The sequence below is a fragment of the Aptenodytes patagonicus genome, chromosome W (genome assembly GCF_965638725.1).
Source record: "Aptenodytes patagonicus chromosome W, bAptPat1.pri.cur, whole genome shotgun sequence".
Taxonomy (NCBI): domain Eukaryota; kingdom Metazoa; phylum Chordata; class Aves; order Sphenisciformes; family Spheniscidae; genus Aptenodytes; species Aptenodytes patagonicus.
Window position 1 is genome coordinate 33,230,677 of NC_134981.1, and position 20,851 is coordinate 33,251,527.

The 20,851-nt window shown below is 41.7% G+C and overlaps 1 protein-coding gene across 9 annotated transcripts in view; it reads right to left on the reverse strand.

Moving 5' to 3' along the window:
- Window positions 1-2,310: 2,310 nt before the first annotated feature.
- The window catches only part of LOC143172280 (erbin-like), a 180,873-nt gene continuing 162,332 nt past the window's right edge, over window positions 2,311-20,851 (reverse strand). For all 9 annotated transcript variants that reach the window (XM_076361512.1, XM_076361511.1, XM_076361515.1 and 6 more), the window contains 4 exons: window positions 18,861-19,070; window positions 17,599-17,691; window positions 16,975-17,049; window positions 2,311-7,285 (listed from right to left, as the gene is read on the reverse strand). In XM_076361512.1, coding sequence (XP_076217627.1) covers window positions 7,178-7,285; window positions 16,975-17,049; window positions 17,599-17,691; window positions 18,861-19,070 — 486 coding nt within the window. In that variant the 3' untranslated portion in view covers window positions 2,311-7,177. The remainder of the gene's footprint in view (window positions 7,286-16,974; window positions 17,050-17,598; window positions 17,692-18,860; window positions 19,071-20,851) is intronic.

Here is a 20,851-nt window from a genome sequence, read left to right on the forward strand (position 1 = left end):
AAAATGATAATAATAATAATATGATAATAATAATAATACACAAAGCAAGTGATGCACAGTACAATTGCTCACCACCCGCTGACCAATGCCCAGCCAGTCCCCGAGCAGCAGCCCCCCCCGGCCAGCTTTCCCCAGTTTATGTACTGAGCATGACGTCACATGGTATGGAATGTCCCTTTGGCCAGTTTGGCTGTGCCCCCTCCCAGCTTCTTGTGCACCTCCAGCCTTCTCAGTCGGTAGAACATGGGAAGCTGAAAAGTCCTTGGCTAGTGTAAGCATTACCTAGCAACAACTAAAACATGGGTGCATTATCAACTTTGTTCTCATCCTAAATCCAAAACACTGTACCAGCTACTAGAAAGGAAATTAACTCTATCCCTGCCGAAACCAGGACAACCAGCAATACCTCCAGGGCAACCAGGAGAGGATCTAACCCCTCCCAGTCTGTGGGGGGAATGGTCAGGGGCATAGGGTCCCAGGTACTCTTCTCCTCAATCCTGCTACAGAGGGGAGAGGGCATGAGGAGGAGGGGACCGATACTGAACGTCAACAATTGGTCAGCAACATGGTTTTGGTTTCTGTCACTGTGGGACCCTCTTTGAGGATCAGTGTCTGCTTGGAGAAATGGGATCCACCTCACTAAGCACTGGTGGGGATGTAGCAACTCTTAATATTCACATAATTAAGTAATCATATCATCTCTGTGTTCCAGGTGAATTATTAAGAGAAGTCATCATTGTGGGGTTAACTAAAAGGGTTTTATTAATGATTAAATGATGATCAAATGGTAATTAATTGATGATTGAATGAAAATCAAATTGTAATCAAATGGTGATTAAGCAATAATTGAATGGTAATTAAACAGTGATTTGACAATGATTTAAATGATGATTTAGATAGTGATTAGACAATGATTTAGACAATGATTTAGACAGCGGTCAAACACCCTACTACTTACTACACTTATAATTAAGCTATAGCTAGATATATAGATGTCACTAGCATACAATATACTTTTAGGCCTAATGTAAAATGTCGCTTACCTCATTATAGATATCAGATGGTGGGTAAGGGCATCTCAGCCTTGAGGAGTAACATTGAGAGACATCCCTGCTCAAGCAGGAGATCGCCGCCGTGCATCCTGCTGCTGTACAGGAGAGCTCAATGGGTTTGGGGGGGGGGAGGGCAGGCTACAGATATTTATAGCGTAAAGTGATTGGCTCGTAGTCAAACCCCCCTTTGGTGTACCTGCAGGTGTGCAGCCATAGCAGTTTTCAGTTTTGTCTAGTCCCAGCTCAGGCTGGTACTGTTAGCTCCTGATAAGACGTGGCCTAGAGTCCGTGTCTCCTGAGAAGAGAGAGTATTTTATTGCTTGAGGATGAATAAGAACGTGAATTAAAAACAGTAGGTTCCTAAGCCTAGAAGCAACTGCCTCGTAGATATATAATGCTTTTATCAGCTTGTTGCAGTAATACTTCTGTACATTGGAGATCATTCTGCTTAGTGAAACGGTAACATTTAGCATTTCAGGAAAACTGTCAGTTCAAGTATAAAATTATAAATTCTTAAAGAACCTTCAACTGTTATATGGGCAAAGCAAGAACTACCTAAACAACCTCTGCTGTGATAAGTATGCATCGATGCTTTAGTGGAACAGCACATTAGGTTCATTCACTCTTGACAAACGTGAACGTACTCTTAAACTTTCTCAACTGGAGTTAGAATATACAAGATGTCACTTAAAATACAATTCTGTGGAACGAGTAAAGACAAACTCAGTTTTCCCAAAATCACCTCCTGTAGCATGAGATAAGGTTTTCTTTTTGGATGTTTACTTTCAAACCCAAGTTGTAAGGCGGAACTTGACATTCATTTGGCATTAGCCAATCATTTGAGTAGCTCTTTACTTTCTTTACCACATAACCCCTATATATCTCATTAGAGCACTCCCAAGACGCTCTTAATTTTAACCCTGCTCCTCGACTTAACCACTCCTGTCTGCTATTGAAACGTCTTAATTTGCATCAGACAAAGACTACTCATCTCTTCAGGAGAGCAGCCACTGGCTGCCCTAGCCGATTTAATTACAAGATCGGGTTATTCACAAAGGTATTTATTCTGAATAACCTGGTCTTGCAATGAAATCAGCTAGAGCAGACCCCTGGGCACTGAGATGCACGGAGCCAGAAAACACAAATAAGCCTTTACTAATGGATATTGATAGAGAACTAAGGTCTACAGAAACTATAGAAGAATAAAATCATGTTATGGAGAATTTCCTATAAGTTAAAGAAGTCAATTACACACAGCTTCAAAGAGCATTAGTTTATTATCTATTCTCCGTGTGTTACCTTAGAAACAGTCTAATTATATACAAAAATTTGGAATGTTGAATAAATGCTGATCAATAAAAACATTTCATAGCTGTTGACAATATTTCTAAATAAAACCAAAATAATCATAAAGGTTTGATTCTGTGTGCTTATTGCTATGTTCGTGTTCATAGAATGCTTTCAAATATATACACATTTTTTTAACTCCAGTCCAAAAAAGAAATTCAAAAATATTTACATAATAAATATGTGGGAGACTTCATCTTTTCATTACATCAGTTGAACTGATTCTTTAATGACCTATTAAGAATAGAAAGAATTAACAGAGTTTGCATCAACTCATTGCCATGCTGAGTAACTTAGGCTGCTGATGGATTTTATTCTACTCAAAATGTAGTTTAAGATGCATTCAAAATGAAAAGTGCCAATATTGTCTCTCCTCCTGCTGAATCCTAGCTGGACTAGTTCAGGAGACATCTTTCTCCCACTCTCTGCAAAATCATCTAGTTTGACACGTGTTTACCTTTACACACAAACACTGAAGGAACAAACACATTTCAATCCACTGAAAACTCCAATGTTTACTGAATAATCCATGTTTCATTAGATAGTTAATTTGCTAATTAACTGAAGACAAGCTTTGGCCAAGTATTTATATTTTTTAAGTATGTTAATAGCAAGAGGAGGTCTAAAGAAAACATTGGACCAATACTTGTTGAAGATAGTCATCTGACTAATAGGGATGAAGAAAAAGCAGAGGCATTCAATGCTTTTTTTGCCTCAGTCTTTAATAACACTGATAGACTGTGGGCTGCCCGGTCCCCTGAATCGGAGGACCACAAGTGCAGGAACAGTGACTTTCCATTTGTGGACACTGAAATTGTAAGGGACCAGCTGTATCAGCTGAATGTTCACAAGTCCATGGGGCCTGATGGGATTCATCCCAGAGTACTGAAGGAGCTAGTGGATGTTACAGCAGGACCCCTCTCGTTCATCTACCAAAGGTCTTGGGAGTCTGGGGAGGTCCCTGCTGACTGGAAGCTAGCCAATGTTATTCCCATCTACAAAAAGGGCGTGAGGGAAGACCCAGGGAACTACAGACCTGTTAGTCTAACCTCAGTTCCTGGAAAAATTATGGAGAAGATTATACTGCATACTATCGAAAGGCATTTAAAGAATAATGCAGTCATCAGGCACAGTCAACATGCATTCATGAAGGGAAAGTCCTGTTTAACTAATCTGATATCCTTCTGTGATAAGGTCACCCACCTAGTGGGTGAAGGGAAGGCAGTGGATGTAGTTTTTCCGGATTTTAGTAAGGCTTTTGGTACTGTCCCTCACAGCATCCTTCTGGACAAGTTGCCCAACTGTGGGATGAGTGGGTTCACGGTGCGCTGGGTGAAGAACTGGCTGAAGGGCAGGGCTCAAAGGGTTGTAGTGAATGGGGCTACATCTGGCTGGCAACCGGTCACCAGCGGCGTTCCTCAGGGTTCAATTCTAGGGCCAGTTCTGTTCAATATATTTATCAATGATCTGGACGCAGGAGTTGAATGCACCATTAGCAAGTTTGCTGATGATACCAAACTGAAAGGTGCTGTTGATTCTCTTGAGGGACAAGATGCCTTGCAGAGATAGATTGGAGCATCTAGATAGATTGGAGCATTGGGCAATGATTAATGGGATGAAATTTAACAAGTCCAAATGCCAGATTCTGCACCTAGGATGGAATAACGCCAGGCACAAGTCTAGATTGGGAGAGGAGTGGCTGGAGAGCAGCCCTGCAGAAAGGGATCTGGGGGTGCTGGTTGACAGCAGGCTCAATATGAGTCAGCAGTGTGCCCTGGCAGCCAAGAGGGCAAACCGCATCCTGGGGTGCATCAAACACAGTATAACCATCCGGTCAAAAGAGGTGATTATCCCGCTGTATTTAGCGTTGGTGCGGCCTCACCTTGAGTACTGTGTGCAGTTCTGGGCCCCACAATTTAAGAAGGATGTGAAGGTCCTTGAATGCATCCAGAGGAGGGCAACAAAGCTGGTGAAAGGGCTGGAAGGCAAGTCCTCTGAGTGGCTAAGGACTTTGGACTTGTCTAGTTTGGAGAAAAGGAGGCTGAGGGGCGACCTCATTGCTCTCTGCAGCTTCCTGAGGAGGGGAAGCAGAGAGGGAGGGGCTGATCTCTTCTCCCTGGGATCCAGTGATAGGACGCGTGGGAATGGTTCAAAGCTGCACCGTGGGAGGTTTAGACTGGACATTAGGAAGCATTTCTTTACCGAGAGGGTGGTCAAACACTGGAACAGGCTTCCTAGAGAGGTGGTCGATGCCCCAAGCCTGTCAGTGTTTAAGAGGCATTTGGACAATGCCCTTACTAACATGCTTTAACTTTTGGTCAGCCCTGAATTGGTCAGGCAGTTGGACTAGACGATCGTTGTAGGTCCCTTCCAACTATTCTATTCTATTTCCACAAGGAGTACTAAACTTCTTGCTATAAATCTCTACTCCTACAGTTCTACCAGAGCCAAACAGTTTTTGGCAGAATTTTCCTGTGATACGTAAATCTGAAAATTAAGTTTAAAACTTCTGTTACCATTAAAGCAAAATACAATACAGTATAATTCCTCAGTGATATATTTAAATTACTGCAAAATGTATACAAAGTCAGTCCAAGATCAGTAAAGAATCAGTTCTGCTTTTTGGACTTTTCCCCTTCCCAAAGATACAGGTTATGTAGAAGACCAAGTTAATTTAGGACTTGTCAGTATACATTCCCTTTTAAAAGGCAGTGTGAATATTTTGCATTTTCAATTAAAAAAATAGAAACTAAACAACAACAAAACACATCTTAGAAGGGGAACACTGAAGCCTGCCATTATATAGCTATGTTTCTCATTCTTTTCTTTGAAGATTAACAGCACACAGAAAATAAGTGAATTTTATCAAAATACAGCACATTTCTGCTAATATATATATAAAAAAATCATTTCCTATGTAAATATTACCGAAAATCAACTAAAAAGAATTAAAATATACAAAGAGTTGCTAAAGGGTTTCAATTAAAATTATTAGAACTATACACAGTACAATAAGCAATAGTTAACATCTTTGAAAGAAGTGCAATAATATTGGAGTTCACTTATTTAAGTACTGCCTATTTATTACCGTTAGCTATGTATAATTCCTCTCTCTTCCAGCTCATTGTCCCAAAACTACAGGAGGCTGGTGTTGTTGCTAGCTTTATTAAAAGCATTTACTTTTGTACACATGGGTTGAAAAAAGCAACTTATACCCGTTTCAAACTACCAACTTATTTGTAATTAGAAATGAACTGCAATAACTGAATACTGCTCCAATGACAGACTAATCATTAGCCCTGATTAAAAACAGTTATTGGTCTTCTATGGCACTTTTCCCTGGTCCATAACAACTGTGTATTAATTATCACTGCAGATTATGCAGTCTCTATTCAATTACAAAGGAGAAAGAGAAAAATAAAGTTAATGTTTCTGGGTAAACAAAATTAATAAAAGCATCACTGAATATTTTATACAGTAATAAGGAACAAAGGCAGCCTGTGGTAAATCACTATTACATTAATATAGTTAGAAACCCTTTAATGACTCTGAAGTGTCTAGTTCACATTTAATGTTACCTGTAGGAACAGCCCTTTAAGAAACATCATTACGAACTGGTGGGTTGTAAGTACACCCTCCCTTTGCTCTCCATCTCACCACAGCAATTCTCGATCACTGTTCAAAATTTCACAAACTTGCTTTGGTTACCTAGCTCCATATGTATGGTTTCCTTTTTGATTAACAAGGCAATGCAAAGGCCAAACAAAATCGAGACGACTTTCATAACCTTCCCTGCATCATTTACTTTGTTTGTGTTTAAATATATATTACAGGCAACAACCTTAAAAACTGGCCATTTCAGTTTCATTTTTTAAATCTATAAGGTTAAAATGGAGTACTTTTTATAAAGATAAGTATCACCATTTGCACAAAATTGGGGATTTCCATGGCAGAGAAAAACCTCTGGGCACATTTCCACAGTACAGTTGAAAAAATTCTGTATGCAAGAAAACCCAACTAAACATGAATCACATGTGGCAAATTAATATTCAATGACTACATTAAGAACAAATCCTGTAGAATATCACATATTTGTAGTTACAGTCTTCCTAAAAAAACACCATAAGCTTTTATTGCATTTTCTATTGGTAGACATACACTCCAGAACTAAACACTTTCTTCTTTCTTGAGTCCAGATTTAGATAGCAGATAGTTGTTTCACCTGACCTTTATTCTGTCCAACCAGCACCACCTTCCATCTACCCATTCATCTATAAAATGTGCACATAGCAAAGCCAATGTTTCATATCTCCTGTCCACATCTACAGAAGTGGTTTCAACATAATGCATTAATATCTGGTGAATAAAAATAAAGGCAATAAACAGCTACAGGACAGACAGTCCTGCCATCTGTCCATTGGCTACAACCAAGGCTTCGCAAAGCCTTGCACAAAGTTTAGTAATGTGTATGAATTATCCAAAAATAAACCTACCATCTGTACAAAAAAACAACACAGGTTTGTTCTTGGAGGAGTGATCCTTAGATTGCTATAATGCTTAAAAACAAGTTTATTCACCATATGAATTTCCAAAATTATTTCCTGAACGTTCTATACAGTGGTTTTTCCCCCTTTAACCACAAGTTCAGGATTTAAATTCCTGTACAAATATTGATCATAATTCTTTTCAAGTTCCTTTCATGTATAAAAATAGGCAAAATATTCAGTTTCCCCTAAGTCTTTCAATGAATCCTGGCTTTTCCCCTCAATCCACAGTATTTATGAAGAAATGTCTCGTACAACGATGAGTTCCACTTCCTTCTGAAAAGTCTTTAGCAAAGATACTGCTTGTCCATGATCAATATTGATGAAACTGTATCCATTAGCCTAAAAAGAGAATTTTAAAATTGAAAATGAGTGTCTCGCATTTCATGTTAGTTTAAGCTTGAACTAAGTTTGAAATAATAAAATTTTATAGGAATGCAGACAATAAAACACTGCAGATGTGCAGATTACATTGTTGATGTGAGTTGAACATGTACCTATATGCTACAAGAAATTAAACTATTGTGTTAGCCTTGTATCATGGTTTAACCCCAGTCGGCAACTAAGTACCACACAGCTGCTCGCTCACCCTCCCCCCCGCCGGTGGAACGGGGGAGAATCGGGGAAAAAAAAGTAAAACCCATGGGTTGAGATAAAGACAGTTTAATAAGGACAGCAAGGGAAGAGAAAATAATAATAATAAAAATAATGATAAAAGAATATACAAAATAAGTGATCCACAACGCAATTGCTCACCACCCACCGACCGATGCCCAGCCCATCCCCAAGCAGCAATCGCTGCCCCCCGGCCAACTCCCCCCAGTTTATATACTGAACATGATGTCACATGGTATGGAATATCCCTTTGGCCAGTTTGGGTCAGCTGTCCTGGCTGTGCCCCCTCCCAGCTTCTTGCTGGCAGGGCATGAGAAGCTGAAAAGGCCTTGACTAGTGGAAGCACTGCTTAGCAACAACTAAAACATCAGTGTGTTATCAACATTATTCTCATCCTAAATCGAAAACACAGCACCGTACCAGCTACTAGGAAGAAAATTAACTCTATCCCAGCCAAAACCAGGACAGTATCCACCCCTTATTCTATACCATCTACGACATGCCCAGGTCCCCACACTTTCCAACACACTCCAATTCATCACCACCACTTTTCCTGTCTTCTGATATATACACACAGCTATCATTCCTTTAGTCTATGGGCCATCCCTCTGAAACGTTTGTTGAGTTCATTTAGTCCATGACTTTGGGCTCCATCTGTCATAACAGTCCTTCAGGGCAGGAGAGATGGTGTGTGGTGTTGGATTGTTGTATGCTGAAGCCAGTTCTGGTTCCATCACTGCTGCACTTTGCCCGGTTTCATGAAAATGCATTCTTCATTAATCTGGATGATTCGTACTGTAATACCATTGATATGGCATATAGAAACTACAGTAGTGATGACATACAGTGGCAGGGTTATAAAGCAATTAACATCATACAGTTCAAATCACTGGCTATTCTCACCCAAAATCAAATCCCCTTGAGGTACACATCGGACTTCCCCATGAGCCCGCATCACCCACCAAGTACGCCCAGGTCCTTAAGCAAAAGCAATCCCATGGATGGGTTTGCCTTTGCCTGAGGCAGGAATAAACCAGACTGTCTTCCCTAGCACAGCTCTCATAGTATTCTTTAACAGTCGGTTGTATCATTCGATTTTCCCGGAGGCTGGTGCATGATAGGGGATGTGATATACCCACTCAATGCCATGCTCTTTGGCCCAGGTGTCTATGAGGTTGTTTCCAAAATGAGTCCCGTTGTCTGACTCAATTCTTTCTGGGGTGCCATGTCGCCATAGGACTTGCTTTTCAAGGCCCAGGACAGTGTTCCGGGCAGTGGCATGGGGCACGGGATATGTTTCCAGCCATCCGGTGGTTGCTTCCACCATTGTCAGCACGTGGCGCTTGCCTTGGCGGGTTTGTGGGAGTGTGATATAATCGATCTGCCAGGCCTCCCCATATTGATATTTCAGCCATCGTCCTCCATGCCAGAGGGGCTTTAACCGCTTGGCTTGCTTGATTGCAGCGCATGTTTCACATTCATGGATAACCTGCGCAATAGTGTCCATGGTCAAGTCCACCCCTCGATCACGAGCCCATCTGTATGTTGCATCTCTTCCTTGGTGACCTGAGGTGTCATGGGCCCACCGAGCTAGAAATGATTCACCCTTATGTTGCCAGTCCAGATCCACCTGAGCCACTTCAATCTTAGCAGCCTGATCCACCTGCTGGTTGTTTTGATGTTCTTCAGTGGCCCGACTCTTGGGTACGCGAGCATCTACGTGACGGACTTTTACAACCAGGTTCTCTACCTGTGGCAAGATATTGCTGCCCAATGTGGCAGCCCAGATGGGTTTGCCTCTGCGCTGCCAGTTGCTCTGCTTCCATTGCTGCAACCACCCCCACAGGGCATTTGCCACCATCCATGAGTCAGTAGAGAGATAGAGCACTGGCCACTTTTCTCGGTCAGCAATGTCTAAAGCCAGCTGGATGGCTTTCACCTCTGCAAACTGACTCGATTCACCTTCTCCTTCAGCAGTTTCCATGACTTGTCGCATAGGACTCCACACAGTAGCCCTCCACCTCCGATGCTTTCCCACAAGACGACAGGACCCATCAGTGAACAGGGCATATGGCTTCTCATTTTCTGGCAGTTCATTATACATTGGGGCCTCCTCAGCACGCGTCACCTCCTCCTCTGGCGATATTCCAAAATCTTTGCCTTCTGGCCAGTCCATTCCAAGATTCCTGGGCGACTGGGGTTTCCTATTTGAGACCGTTGTGTCATCAGGGCAACCCACTTACTCCACGTAGCATCAGTTGCATGATGTGTACAGGGGATCCTCCCTCTGAACATCCAGCCCAGCACCGGCAGTCGGGGTGCCAGGAGGAGCTGTGCTTCAGTGCCGATCACTTCCGAAGCAGCTCGAACCCCTTCATATGCTGCCAATATCTCCTTTTCAGTTGGAGTATAGCGGGCCTCGGATCCTCTGTATCCCCGACTCCAAAACCCTAGGGGTCGACCTCGAGTCTCCCCTGGTGCTTTCTGCCAGAGGCTCCAGGTAGGGCCCTTCTCCCCGGCTGCGGTGTAGAGCACATTTTTGACACCTTGTCCTGCCCGGACTGGCCCCAGGGCTACTGCATGAACTATCTCTTGCTTAATTTGTTCAAAAGGCTTGTCGTTGGTCAGGGCCCCATTTGAAATCGTTCTTCTTTCGGGTCACTTGATAGAGAGGGTTTACAATCAGACTGTAATTTGGAATGTGCATTCTCCAAAAACCCACAACGCCAAAGAAAGCTTGTGTTTCCTTTTTGCTAGTTGGTGGAGACATGGCTGTTATTTTGTTGATCACATCCATTGGGATCTGACGACGTCCATCTTGCCATTTTATTCCTAAAAACTGGATCTCCTGTGCAGGTCCCTTGACCTTACTTTGTTTTATGGCAAAACCGGCCTTCAGCAGGATTTGGACTATTTTCTTCCCTTTCTCAAAAACTTCTCCTGCTGTGTTGCCCCACACGAAGATGTCATCAATGTATTGCAGGTGTTCTGGAGCTCCACCCTGCTCCAGTGCAGTCTGGATCAGTCCATGGCAAATGGTGGGGCTGTGTTTCCACCCCTGGGGCAGTCGGTTCCAGGTGTACTGGACGCCCCTCCAAGTGAAAGCAAACTGTGGCCTGCACTCTGCTGCCAGAGGGATTGAGAAAAACGCATTAGCAATATCAATTGTGGCATACCACTTGGCTGCCTTTGACTCCAGTTCGTATTGAAGTTCTAGCATGTCTGGCACAGCAGCACTCAGCGGTGGCGTGACTTCATTCAGGCCACGATAGTCTACTGTTAGTCTCCACTCTCCATTAGACTTCCGCACTGGCCATATGGGACTGTTAAAGGGTGAGCGGGTCTTGCTGATCACTCCTTGGCTCTCCAGTCGACGAATCAGCTCATGGATGGGAATCAGGGAGTCTCGGTTGGTGCGATATTGCCGCCGGTGCACTGTGGTGGTAGCGATTGGCACCTGTTGGTCTTCGACCTTCAGCAACCGCACAACAGAGGGGTCCTCCGAGAGACCAGGCAAGGTGGACAGCTGTTTAATTTCCTCCATCTCCAAGGCAGCTATACCAAAAGCCCACCGGTACCCTTTTGGGTCCTTGAAATACCCTCTCCTGAGGTAGTCTGTGCCAAGGATGCACGGAGCCTCTGGGCCAGTCACAATGGGGTGCTTCTGCCACTCATTCCCAGGTAGGCTCACTTCAGCCTCCAATACAGTTAGCTGTTGGGATCCCCCCATCACCCCAGAAATACAGATGGGTTCTGCCCCTATATAGCTTGATGGCATTAGGGTACACTGTGCACCGGTGTCTACTAGAGCCTTATACTCCTGTGGGTCTGATGTGCCAGGCCATCGAATCCACACAGTCCAGTAAACCCGGTTGTCCCTTTCCTCCCCCTGGCTGGAGGCAGGGCCCCTCTAGTCCTGGTCATAGTATTCGTTACTTGCTTCTTGTAAATGCGAATCAGAAGTCCCTTCATTAAGATCGGAAGTAAAATCAGCCCTTCTACTCTGTCTGGGGAAGTACCTGCTGAAAACTGGAGCAGCAATTTTCCTGGAAGAACACCTTTCTGTGATTGTTTTTCCTTGCAACTCACGTACCCGTGCCTCAAGGGCTGAGGTAGGTTTTCCATCCCACTTCCTCATGTCCTCTCCATGGTCACGCAGGTAAAACCACAGGGTGGCCCGTGGTGTGTACCCACTGTATCCTCTCTCTTGAGCAGAGGGATGCTTACTCCTAAGGGCTGAGATACTGGTTCATACAGCTGGAGAGTAGGACATATCCTCTTTGAATCGCTGGAACTCCCGGGACAGTTTCTCAGCTAACAGGTCTGGCAGTTTCTCTACAGCTGAGATGCAGGCCCGTAGGGAGGAAGAGAGACTTTCTTCGTATTGCCAGAGTTGGCCAGCCAATTCATCCACCGTTTGTTCCTCTCCATCTTTCCAGGTCATTACTGCCAATGAATTGGCATATGACGATGGTGAGCTCCTTATAAACTTCCGCCACATGGGTCGTGTGCACTTGACTTCGTCTGGATCTTTGGATAACTGCTCATTTTTCAGGTCACCATAAATCACCTCCAGCACGGTTTGTTCCCTCAGGTACTGGATACCCTTCTCCGTGGTGGTCCACTTGCCTGGGCGACATATGACATCTTCTTTGAAGGGATACCTTTCCTTCACGCTTGACAAGAGTCGCCTCCAAAGGCTGAGGACTTGTGTCCCTCTTCCAATCGCTTTGTCAATGCCCCCTTCCCTGGAAAGGGATCCCAGCTGCTTGGCTTCCCTACCCTCTAATTCCAGGCTACTGGCCCCATTATCCCTGTTATCCAGCTCGCCTGGACGACGGCTGAAATCTTTTCGTATATCTCGCAGCTCACTCAGGGATAGAGATCGGGTGGTTACCGTCTTGTTTATGAGTTCTTCCTCTCCCTCCGAGGAAGAGGAGGAATCCTCCTGCCGAGTTCTTCCTTGGGGGGAAGTGGGGAATTTTTCCTCTTCTTCCTCCTGTTCTCGTGATGACCCTGGTTCAGAGTAGTCTGCGTCCTCGCTGGCAGGGCAGTATGCTTTTCACTCCTGCTTCCTCTTAGGAGGAGCTTCTTCATCCCTTACTAATCGAGCTGACTTTCGCTTCCAAGATTTCTTCTTGTGTATGGGGGTGACTGATACCGGCATGTGTTGGTTCTCTGGTTCAGCTGCAGTGCCTGTCGCCGTGGTTGGAGTAGCCACGGTATCCTTAAATAGTTGTTTAACCCTAAGCAAGAGCTGACATAGATTCAGGAGACATAGCAATAGGAACATGCTGGTTTGAACATCCCAAGGATATTCAAAATTCTCAGGAGTGAAGGAGTCAGGGAAAGCGTCCCCCCTTGTCTTCCCCATAAATTGGCTCTCTGAGGAGAAAAAGTAAAGAGTGTTTCCGAGAGATGGTTCCCGAAGTATGAAGATGATGGCAATGCTGAGTACAAATACCAGATTGGTCTCACGACCAATAATTTTATCATAGCATAAGCCCATGTTACACAGTGCAGCAAAGCCATAACCTTAATCCAACTCCCAGAGGTGATAAACAGCACATAAATACTGATAAACAGTATATACGGCAAGTAAGGTGTTACATAACACAACTCTGAGAACAAATACAACAACTTTGAGAGCAAATAAATCAACACTGTGACCAGCGATTACTAAACTAATATAATGAATGCTTATAACAAATTTATTTTAACACGCTCTGGTCAGATCTGTCATTATCTCAGCCCTTCGCGCCCCACATTGGGGGCCAAAAAGGACTGTTGTAGTTTAACCCCAGTCGGCAGCTAAACACCACACAGCTGCTTGCTTGCTCACCGCTCACCACCCACCCCAGTGGGATGGGGGAGAGAATCAGGAAAAAAAGAGTAAAACCCATGGGTTGAGATAAAGACAGTTTAGTAGGACAGAAAAGGAAGGGAAAATAATAATAATAATGATAAAAGAATATACAAAGCAAGTGATGCACAATGCAATTGCTCACCACCCGCCGACCGATGCCCAGCCAGTTCCCAAGCAGCGGTCGCTGCCCTCCAGCCAACTCCCCCCAGCTTTATATACTGAGCATGACATCATATGGTATGGAATATCCCTTTGGCCAGTTTGGGTCAGCTGTCCTGGCTGTGCCCCCTCCCAGCTTCTCGCTGGCAGGGCATGAGAAGCTGAAAAGTCCTTGACTAGTGTAAGCACTACCTAGCAACAACTAAAACATCAGTGTGTTATCAACATTATTCTCCTACTAAATCCAAGCTTTTATACCAGCTACTAGGAAGAAAATTAACTCTATCCCAGCCAAAACCAGGACACCTTGGAAGAATTTTGCCCCGAAGGTATTGAATGTATTTGCAAATAACCAAAAGAGAAAGCTGAACTTTAAGCCATTAACATCAGACATCGAATTCATCAGCCTTAATACAGCCATGCCAAAAAAAGAAAGTGCAGTACAAATGAGACATCCCAGTTTAAATACTAGAAATGGCATTTGTGATAAATTAAAACTATTGAAGCCTTTAACAAAAAAACATTCATGGCATTGGGAGCCATTTTAGTAGGACTTTACTCCCCTTTCTAGCACTCCAATTTCTTCCCATGCTTTGGGTGTTCTCCTCTACGTTCCTCTGTATCCTCAAAAATCCAGTACCTTTAATTTCTTATGAAGTATGTATCTAGGGGAACTCTCACCTTTCATGTGAGGGGCTGATTTCACAAGAAGGAGAGCATGTTGTCGTTCAGCAATTAAATCCAGACAAGTTAAACACGGAATCTGGTAGGAACTAATCCAACTTACCACAAGGCCTGCTACTATAGCTTGGGAGTTGAGACAGTAGTAATAGGAAGTAGAAAAGAGCTTAGAATACTTTTTACTAACACTAAAACCATTATATTGTGACATACTAATTCCACACCCCCACCAGTCTATCCCTTTGTGGAACACAGTTCAGACTGGATGTAATGTAAATTCCTGCCCCCCTGCCATGTCATGCTCTGAGAGGTTATGCGTCTTTGTCCTTGGAAGTTTTCTAAGACCTTCCTGGATAAATCCCCGAGTAACCTGTTCCGACCTACTAGTTGACCCTGCTTTGAGCAGGAGGTTGGATGTGAGACCTCCTGAGGTCACCCCCAGCTTGAATTTTCCTATGACTCTAAGCAACAACATCATTCTTGACAGGTTTGGCTTGGCAAGCACAAGCAAGCCTAAGTGGCCTACAAAAGACAGGGAAAACATGGTTCGGTTCAACTTCTCAGGGTGTATTACTGCAAATTCACATTCTGTCTGGGTGGTAAAATCTTGCGGAATGACAGATTTGTCCAGTTGAAACTGTTACTGCTTCCAGTTGTGCATCCCACCTTTCTCCATGAGCTACTGCCCCTTATACAGCAACAGAGAGAACCGGTTGTGCACTCTGTGCCTTAGCTGTGCCATTTTGGAGTTGCAGCTGCTTATCCCATCACCAAACACTTGCTGTTGCTACCAGCTGAATCCTTTGTTGTAAAGGCAGTGATTTTTAAATCTGTCTAGGGTTGCAGAGAAAGTTTTACGTATAGACTGTGCACAGAGCAAAAGCGGCGATAACCCTTCCAAATCATCATCTGTACAGAATGTCCTAGTCCTAACCTAATATGCAACAATATCTTGACTTACATGCAATTATCTAGTCACTAGACATGTAGAATATTTTTATTAGACATATGTATTAGACATGCATGTTTTACAGAGAATGTTGCAAAATCAAGCATAGCAAAGTCATTTTGGGAGAGATGATATTCAGTCAAAAACTGCAGATGTTGTCTAAGCAGTAACAAAACAGTAGGACTGTCGTTACATTGTCACTGGGATTATCACGAGTATAAAGAACATGCTGTTACACAAAAAAATTTTGTTAGTTATGAGAAATGAAACAACCTGTAATTGTCTAAGCATGCAAATGCAACTTCTTCAGCTCTTTTTCAAACTATGAATTCCTCATTAAACAAAAAAGCAAAACCCAAGCAGAGCGCCAGCATGACAAAAGGAAACTTCATTATAAATGTCACACAGACAAATGAAATTCCATAAATACAGGAATAAACCATTAAAACTAAAGTTACCCTTTCACACACGTTCCACTCTATAAATATGTAACAAATATGCTGCCAGTATTTTCAAAGGTTTAATGTGCTTCTTGTTCCTGTATGGAGTGTTGGAGGGTTCCCCTCCTTTCTTAAACTTGTCTACATCAGTAAGAGAACTAGGACTTAAAGCCAGCTTTCTCTTGCCCCAATGAGGAAGAACAAGTACAGAACTATTTGCCTCGCTCAAAAACAAGCTATCTTTTAGTTGGAACAACTTGATCTTAGGTTTTTGGGGTTTTTTTCTGTGTGCTTGTTGGCTTTTTCTTTCATTGGAAGAATTATGCTGTGTGTTCAGTTTGGCTTTGTTTTAGAAAGTTCACGAGGCTGTGGTTTAATTGAGATAATAGTGTTTTTTTTTCTTTTTTTGTGTTTTTTTTTTTGAGAAAACAGAAATGCAGCAGAGTTGACTCTATAAGCATTCTCAAACTAGTAATGTGGTGAATAATTAATGATTTTTAACAAGCTCTGCAACTTTAAGGGTGGCCACAGCACTGTTCAAATGTCCTGTTAGTCTGTTTCCTTAAGAAAGTAAGGCTTATATAATCTCTGTCCATTTCCTTGACCCCTTCCCAAATAACTTATGAGCCCATCAGGCAAATTTCAAACAAATCTGATACAATAGAGGTCTGAAAGGTACCGAATTCCTACAGAAGAGAACTGCACGGCTGCAGCCCAGAAGCCATAGCTCCTGAAGCAATCTACTTGGCTCACCTGCAGCAGAGGGGGCAGCCAGGAGGTACATGCTGTGACCAGCCAGATATCAGCCAGCCAAGAGGTAGCTTCTGCCAGCGCTTGCACATGTCCAGCTTGTCAGCTGGGGGAGAGGCAGAAAAGACTGGCAAGAACTGCAGGATGGAGGGGGATGTAAGAGTTGCAGCTGGGGAGAGGGGTTGTGAGGAGCAACTGCTGGTGTTCAGACAATGCATTATTCAAAAAACTGAATGTGAATAACCACAAGTTAAATAACTGAATGATAGTAAAGCCTAATGAAAACGCTCACGTTCCATCTTGAATGACATTAGGCCTGTTTTTTGTCTTTAAAAGTGTGAAAAATGTCCAGAATTTGAAAAATGATCCAACTGATTAATGCTTCAGCCTGTATCACCTATCCTAATGTTAGGTGGAAGAAAACTAAAAGCATCATCCCAGAATATAAGAATGCTTCTGGAAAAGATACTGGCAATCTATATAAAAACTAAATATTCTGCTCTTAGAAAAGGTGCAAACTAAAAATGAACTGGCATATTACACAGGCTAGTTAATTAGATGACTACAGTACCTGAATTATTTTATCTCCAGGCTGCAACAACTTAGACGCTGGTCCTTCTGGTTGCACTCTGGTTACAAATATACCCTTGAAAAACAGGCGGAAAACATTTTTAACAACTTATTTCATAAATATTGTAGTAGCATGAAACAGATGCAATTCAAAACATCTCAATTTTCCATACTAAGTAGAAGAGAATGCGATATTATTCTACAGATCTACTGGCTTTTGTGACTGCCTTCCTTTTCTGATGTTAAATCCAGGAGAATTGCCTTTAAAAGAATATTGAAGGGCAAATTCTGATCTGTAGATCAGATTAGCTGTAGGCTAAATCATGTTCTCTTTTAAGAGGCTTCCTAATTGTAAACTCCATAATTCACTATCTCAAATCTGTTGACTGATATCTAGAACAGTGCAAGATACACCCAGCCAGAATAATCCTCTGTGTTTTCATGTGACCACAGTAGTCACCTACCACCTTGATTTTCCATAATAATTTGTCCTCAATTTTCTCCCATCAAGCCCTGGAATTTAGTGGCTTGGGTTTGGGGGATATACATATTTTTTAATTTGGTAAAAACTAGAAAAAAAAATTAATCAGAATGATTTTAAGATGCATTAGTATAAAATACTCACATCATCTTCAGGTCTGAATGGATTCCCTCTACCACCAATTCCTCCTGATATACTAAATCCAAGTTCTGGATCCTTGTCAATTCTCACTCGAATCTAAATAGTTACAACCAAAGTTAGAAGAACTGGCTGAAAATTTGCATCCAAAGCTACTGTAATGAAATTACTGTTAAGGAATTCAGCTGAACAAAAGCTTTTAAAAAGAAAAAAAACCTCAAAAAAACCCATTTATCACAATTCAAGAGAGTATTATATCTCATAATATTAATTCAGAACAAGATTCCAATACAACAGCATCTTGTATCATTGTACACAAGTTTTACTCCAATATCGCTATGATTATAATCATAGTAGTCCATGTAGGCTTTAAATTCAGAGATATTTAGATATTGTGTAAATGAATTTAATGCCCCCAGCAAATATACACGTTCATATGAAAGAACTACTTCTTCCTATTTCTTTGCTACTTCTAGCTGAATTTTAAAAATCAAACCTAGTTCCTACTTTTACTTTAAGTTCTACATAGCCAACACTGCCTCCCCTTTCTCTTGCCAGAAGAGTTGACTAGAAAACTTATTTTACACAAAAAGTGGATGTTCTCATTCTAGCACAGAATGAAAACATAGCTCTCAATATTTTCTCAGAAAACAAAACAATACAGAGGAAATATCCTGTGTCCAAGAACAGAAAGTAAGTTGCCCACAGTGAAAGAGCCATTAAATTGCATAAGAATTTCTTACCCACATCTGTCTATCATAAATAAAATTATAATTATCAAGCATGCATCAGATGCTTACGCTTTTTTTTATCCTGGTTTTTGTTTAGGGCTGCACACTTCTACATTTGCAGGTTTTTGAACCGTTCTGGATAGCAATGAATAGATGCAAAGTACTTCTAAGTTGTACTGCTATTTTGTATTTTTTTCAGTTATTACATCAATAATTAGTTGTGATCAATAAATGTAGTCAAGAAATAAATTTCTATCTCAGTATAAAGATGCAAGCATAAGTTTCTGGTACATTCTGTTAAGAAACTACTGCATTTCACTTTAAAAATGTTCACATTAAAAGGAAAAAGAGCTCAAAACTAGGAGGAATGTGCGATTTCAGTAGTAGAACTGCACTGAGATAACATTGTCTTCTGCTGGAGAGAAATTCCTATATTTCTGTCACCATCTACAGAGAAACAGTAATAAATGAAAACTATAACAATTCACTGTCACTGACAGACAGATGTCATATATTCAAGTTAGATTTTATCCTTACCTCTTGCTTTGCCAATTCGTGGCTTTGTCTGGGGGAACACTGAGACTGGGTATAGGGAGGTTGGTGGGCAACTTTCAACATAAGATAATCTATTAATTGTTCTCTAGATGGATGTCTTGCTACTGATGATTGAGGAGGGAGATGATGGACTTGGCTGTAGTTTGCCTGAGGTCTTTGAGGCTGGCACAGTTGTCCATTTGTCAAAGGTATCTGAATAAAACATGAATACTCAATGTCATACATTTTATAAGCAGGAATCCTCAATTCCTCCTTTATTATTTCAATATTTCTCATGCTTGACTGCTTTTAATTCTAGGAACATTACTAAAACTACTCTTCTGGATCATGTACAATTGCACTCAATTTTCGTTATATTCATCAGCTCTGACCTGAGAAAAAAAAATGTGAAAAACAAAAGCTTACTTTGAGCGCTAATCTACTAGAACAGACTAGACAAGGACTTTGCTTTTAGCACTTGCTTCACTGAGTTATCTCAATCATTATTTTCTGGCAGTGCAACTGACAGTACTGACACTTGGTTGATATCATTATAGTTTGCACTTTTATTGCATAAAATTCAGAGATTTTTGTAACAATTCCCAGTAGATCATACACAAAATAAGAATCCCACACAGCTAGCAGACAGAAATTATATGCTCTCTGAGCATCTTGTTGTGACTACTTCACAAGAAAACCTGAGCAAATTCACATACAAGGTCAAGATTTTAATGTGAAAACTGTAATGATATTTCCAATAAATGCTGTTATTTTGTTAAAACATGTGTCACTGATTTGATAGGTATAATGATGACAAACAGCAGTAAGGTACACAACTATAAAGACATACAGTGCATTGAAACCATTTCACTAAGAACGATGCTGGAGATGACAACGTTTCTTACTGAAGCCTCAGAGTTACTGTTCAGCTCTGCGTTGAGATGGGCAGCCTTTTCCCTCCTCGCCCGTATGCCTTGCACTCTTACCCAACCTAAGTAGTCGCTCATCCATCTGTATGATTCCCAGGTTCAAAAAATGTTACGGTCTTGAGTTACAGATTTTTCTGCCTACCACCATTATCCCACTAGTTATAGGATACAATGATATGAAAACACACTATTTCTCAATATTATAAATAACTGAAGTGTGCAAATTTCAACCTTTAACCATGCTTTGTGAATGGACACATATCAGAACCTACTCTGTTGAGTTTTTTAAGCCAAAATGATTCTCAGAAATGGTAATGTGTGTGCATAATTTTTTTTAGCTTATTTACAGATCAGATGTATTAAATTTACACTATTTTCTACTGTCTTTTCTGAAAATCTAAAGCATGACAAGAAAAATATTTTGTTGCATTGCCAGAGTTAGAGTTTACATAGGCAATATGTATCAACAACTATGCAAATTCCCAATATCCAATGTCTGTAGAAATGCAACTGAAATTACAAAAATTAAAAAAAGAAAATAGATTGCTGCATCGTAATAACTTACAAGCATCCATTTAGTTTCATTGTACTAAGTCCTGCCTGTATAGATGGTCCTTAGAGATGAATTCTCCTGGTTTCAGCAGGGATAGAGTTAATTTCCTTCCTAGTAGCTAGTACAATGCTGTGTTTTGGATTCAGGATGAGAACAATGTTGATAACACACCAATGTTTTAGTTGTTGCTAGGTAGTGCTTACACTAGTCAAGGACTTTTCAGTTTCCCATGCTCTACCGACTGAGAAGGCTGGAGGTGCACAAGAAGCTGGGAGGGGGCACAGCCAAACTGGCCAAAGGGACATTCCATACCATGGGACGTCATGCTCAGTACATAAACTGGGGAAAGCTGGCTGGGGGGGCCGCTGCTCAGGGACTGGCTGGGCATCGGTCGGCGGGTGGTGAGCAACGGCACTGTGCATCACTTGCTTTGTGTATTATTATTATTATTATTACATTATTATTAATATTATCATTTTATTTCAATTATTAAACTGTTTTTATCTCAACCC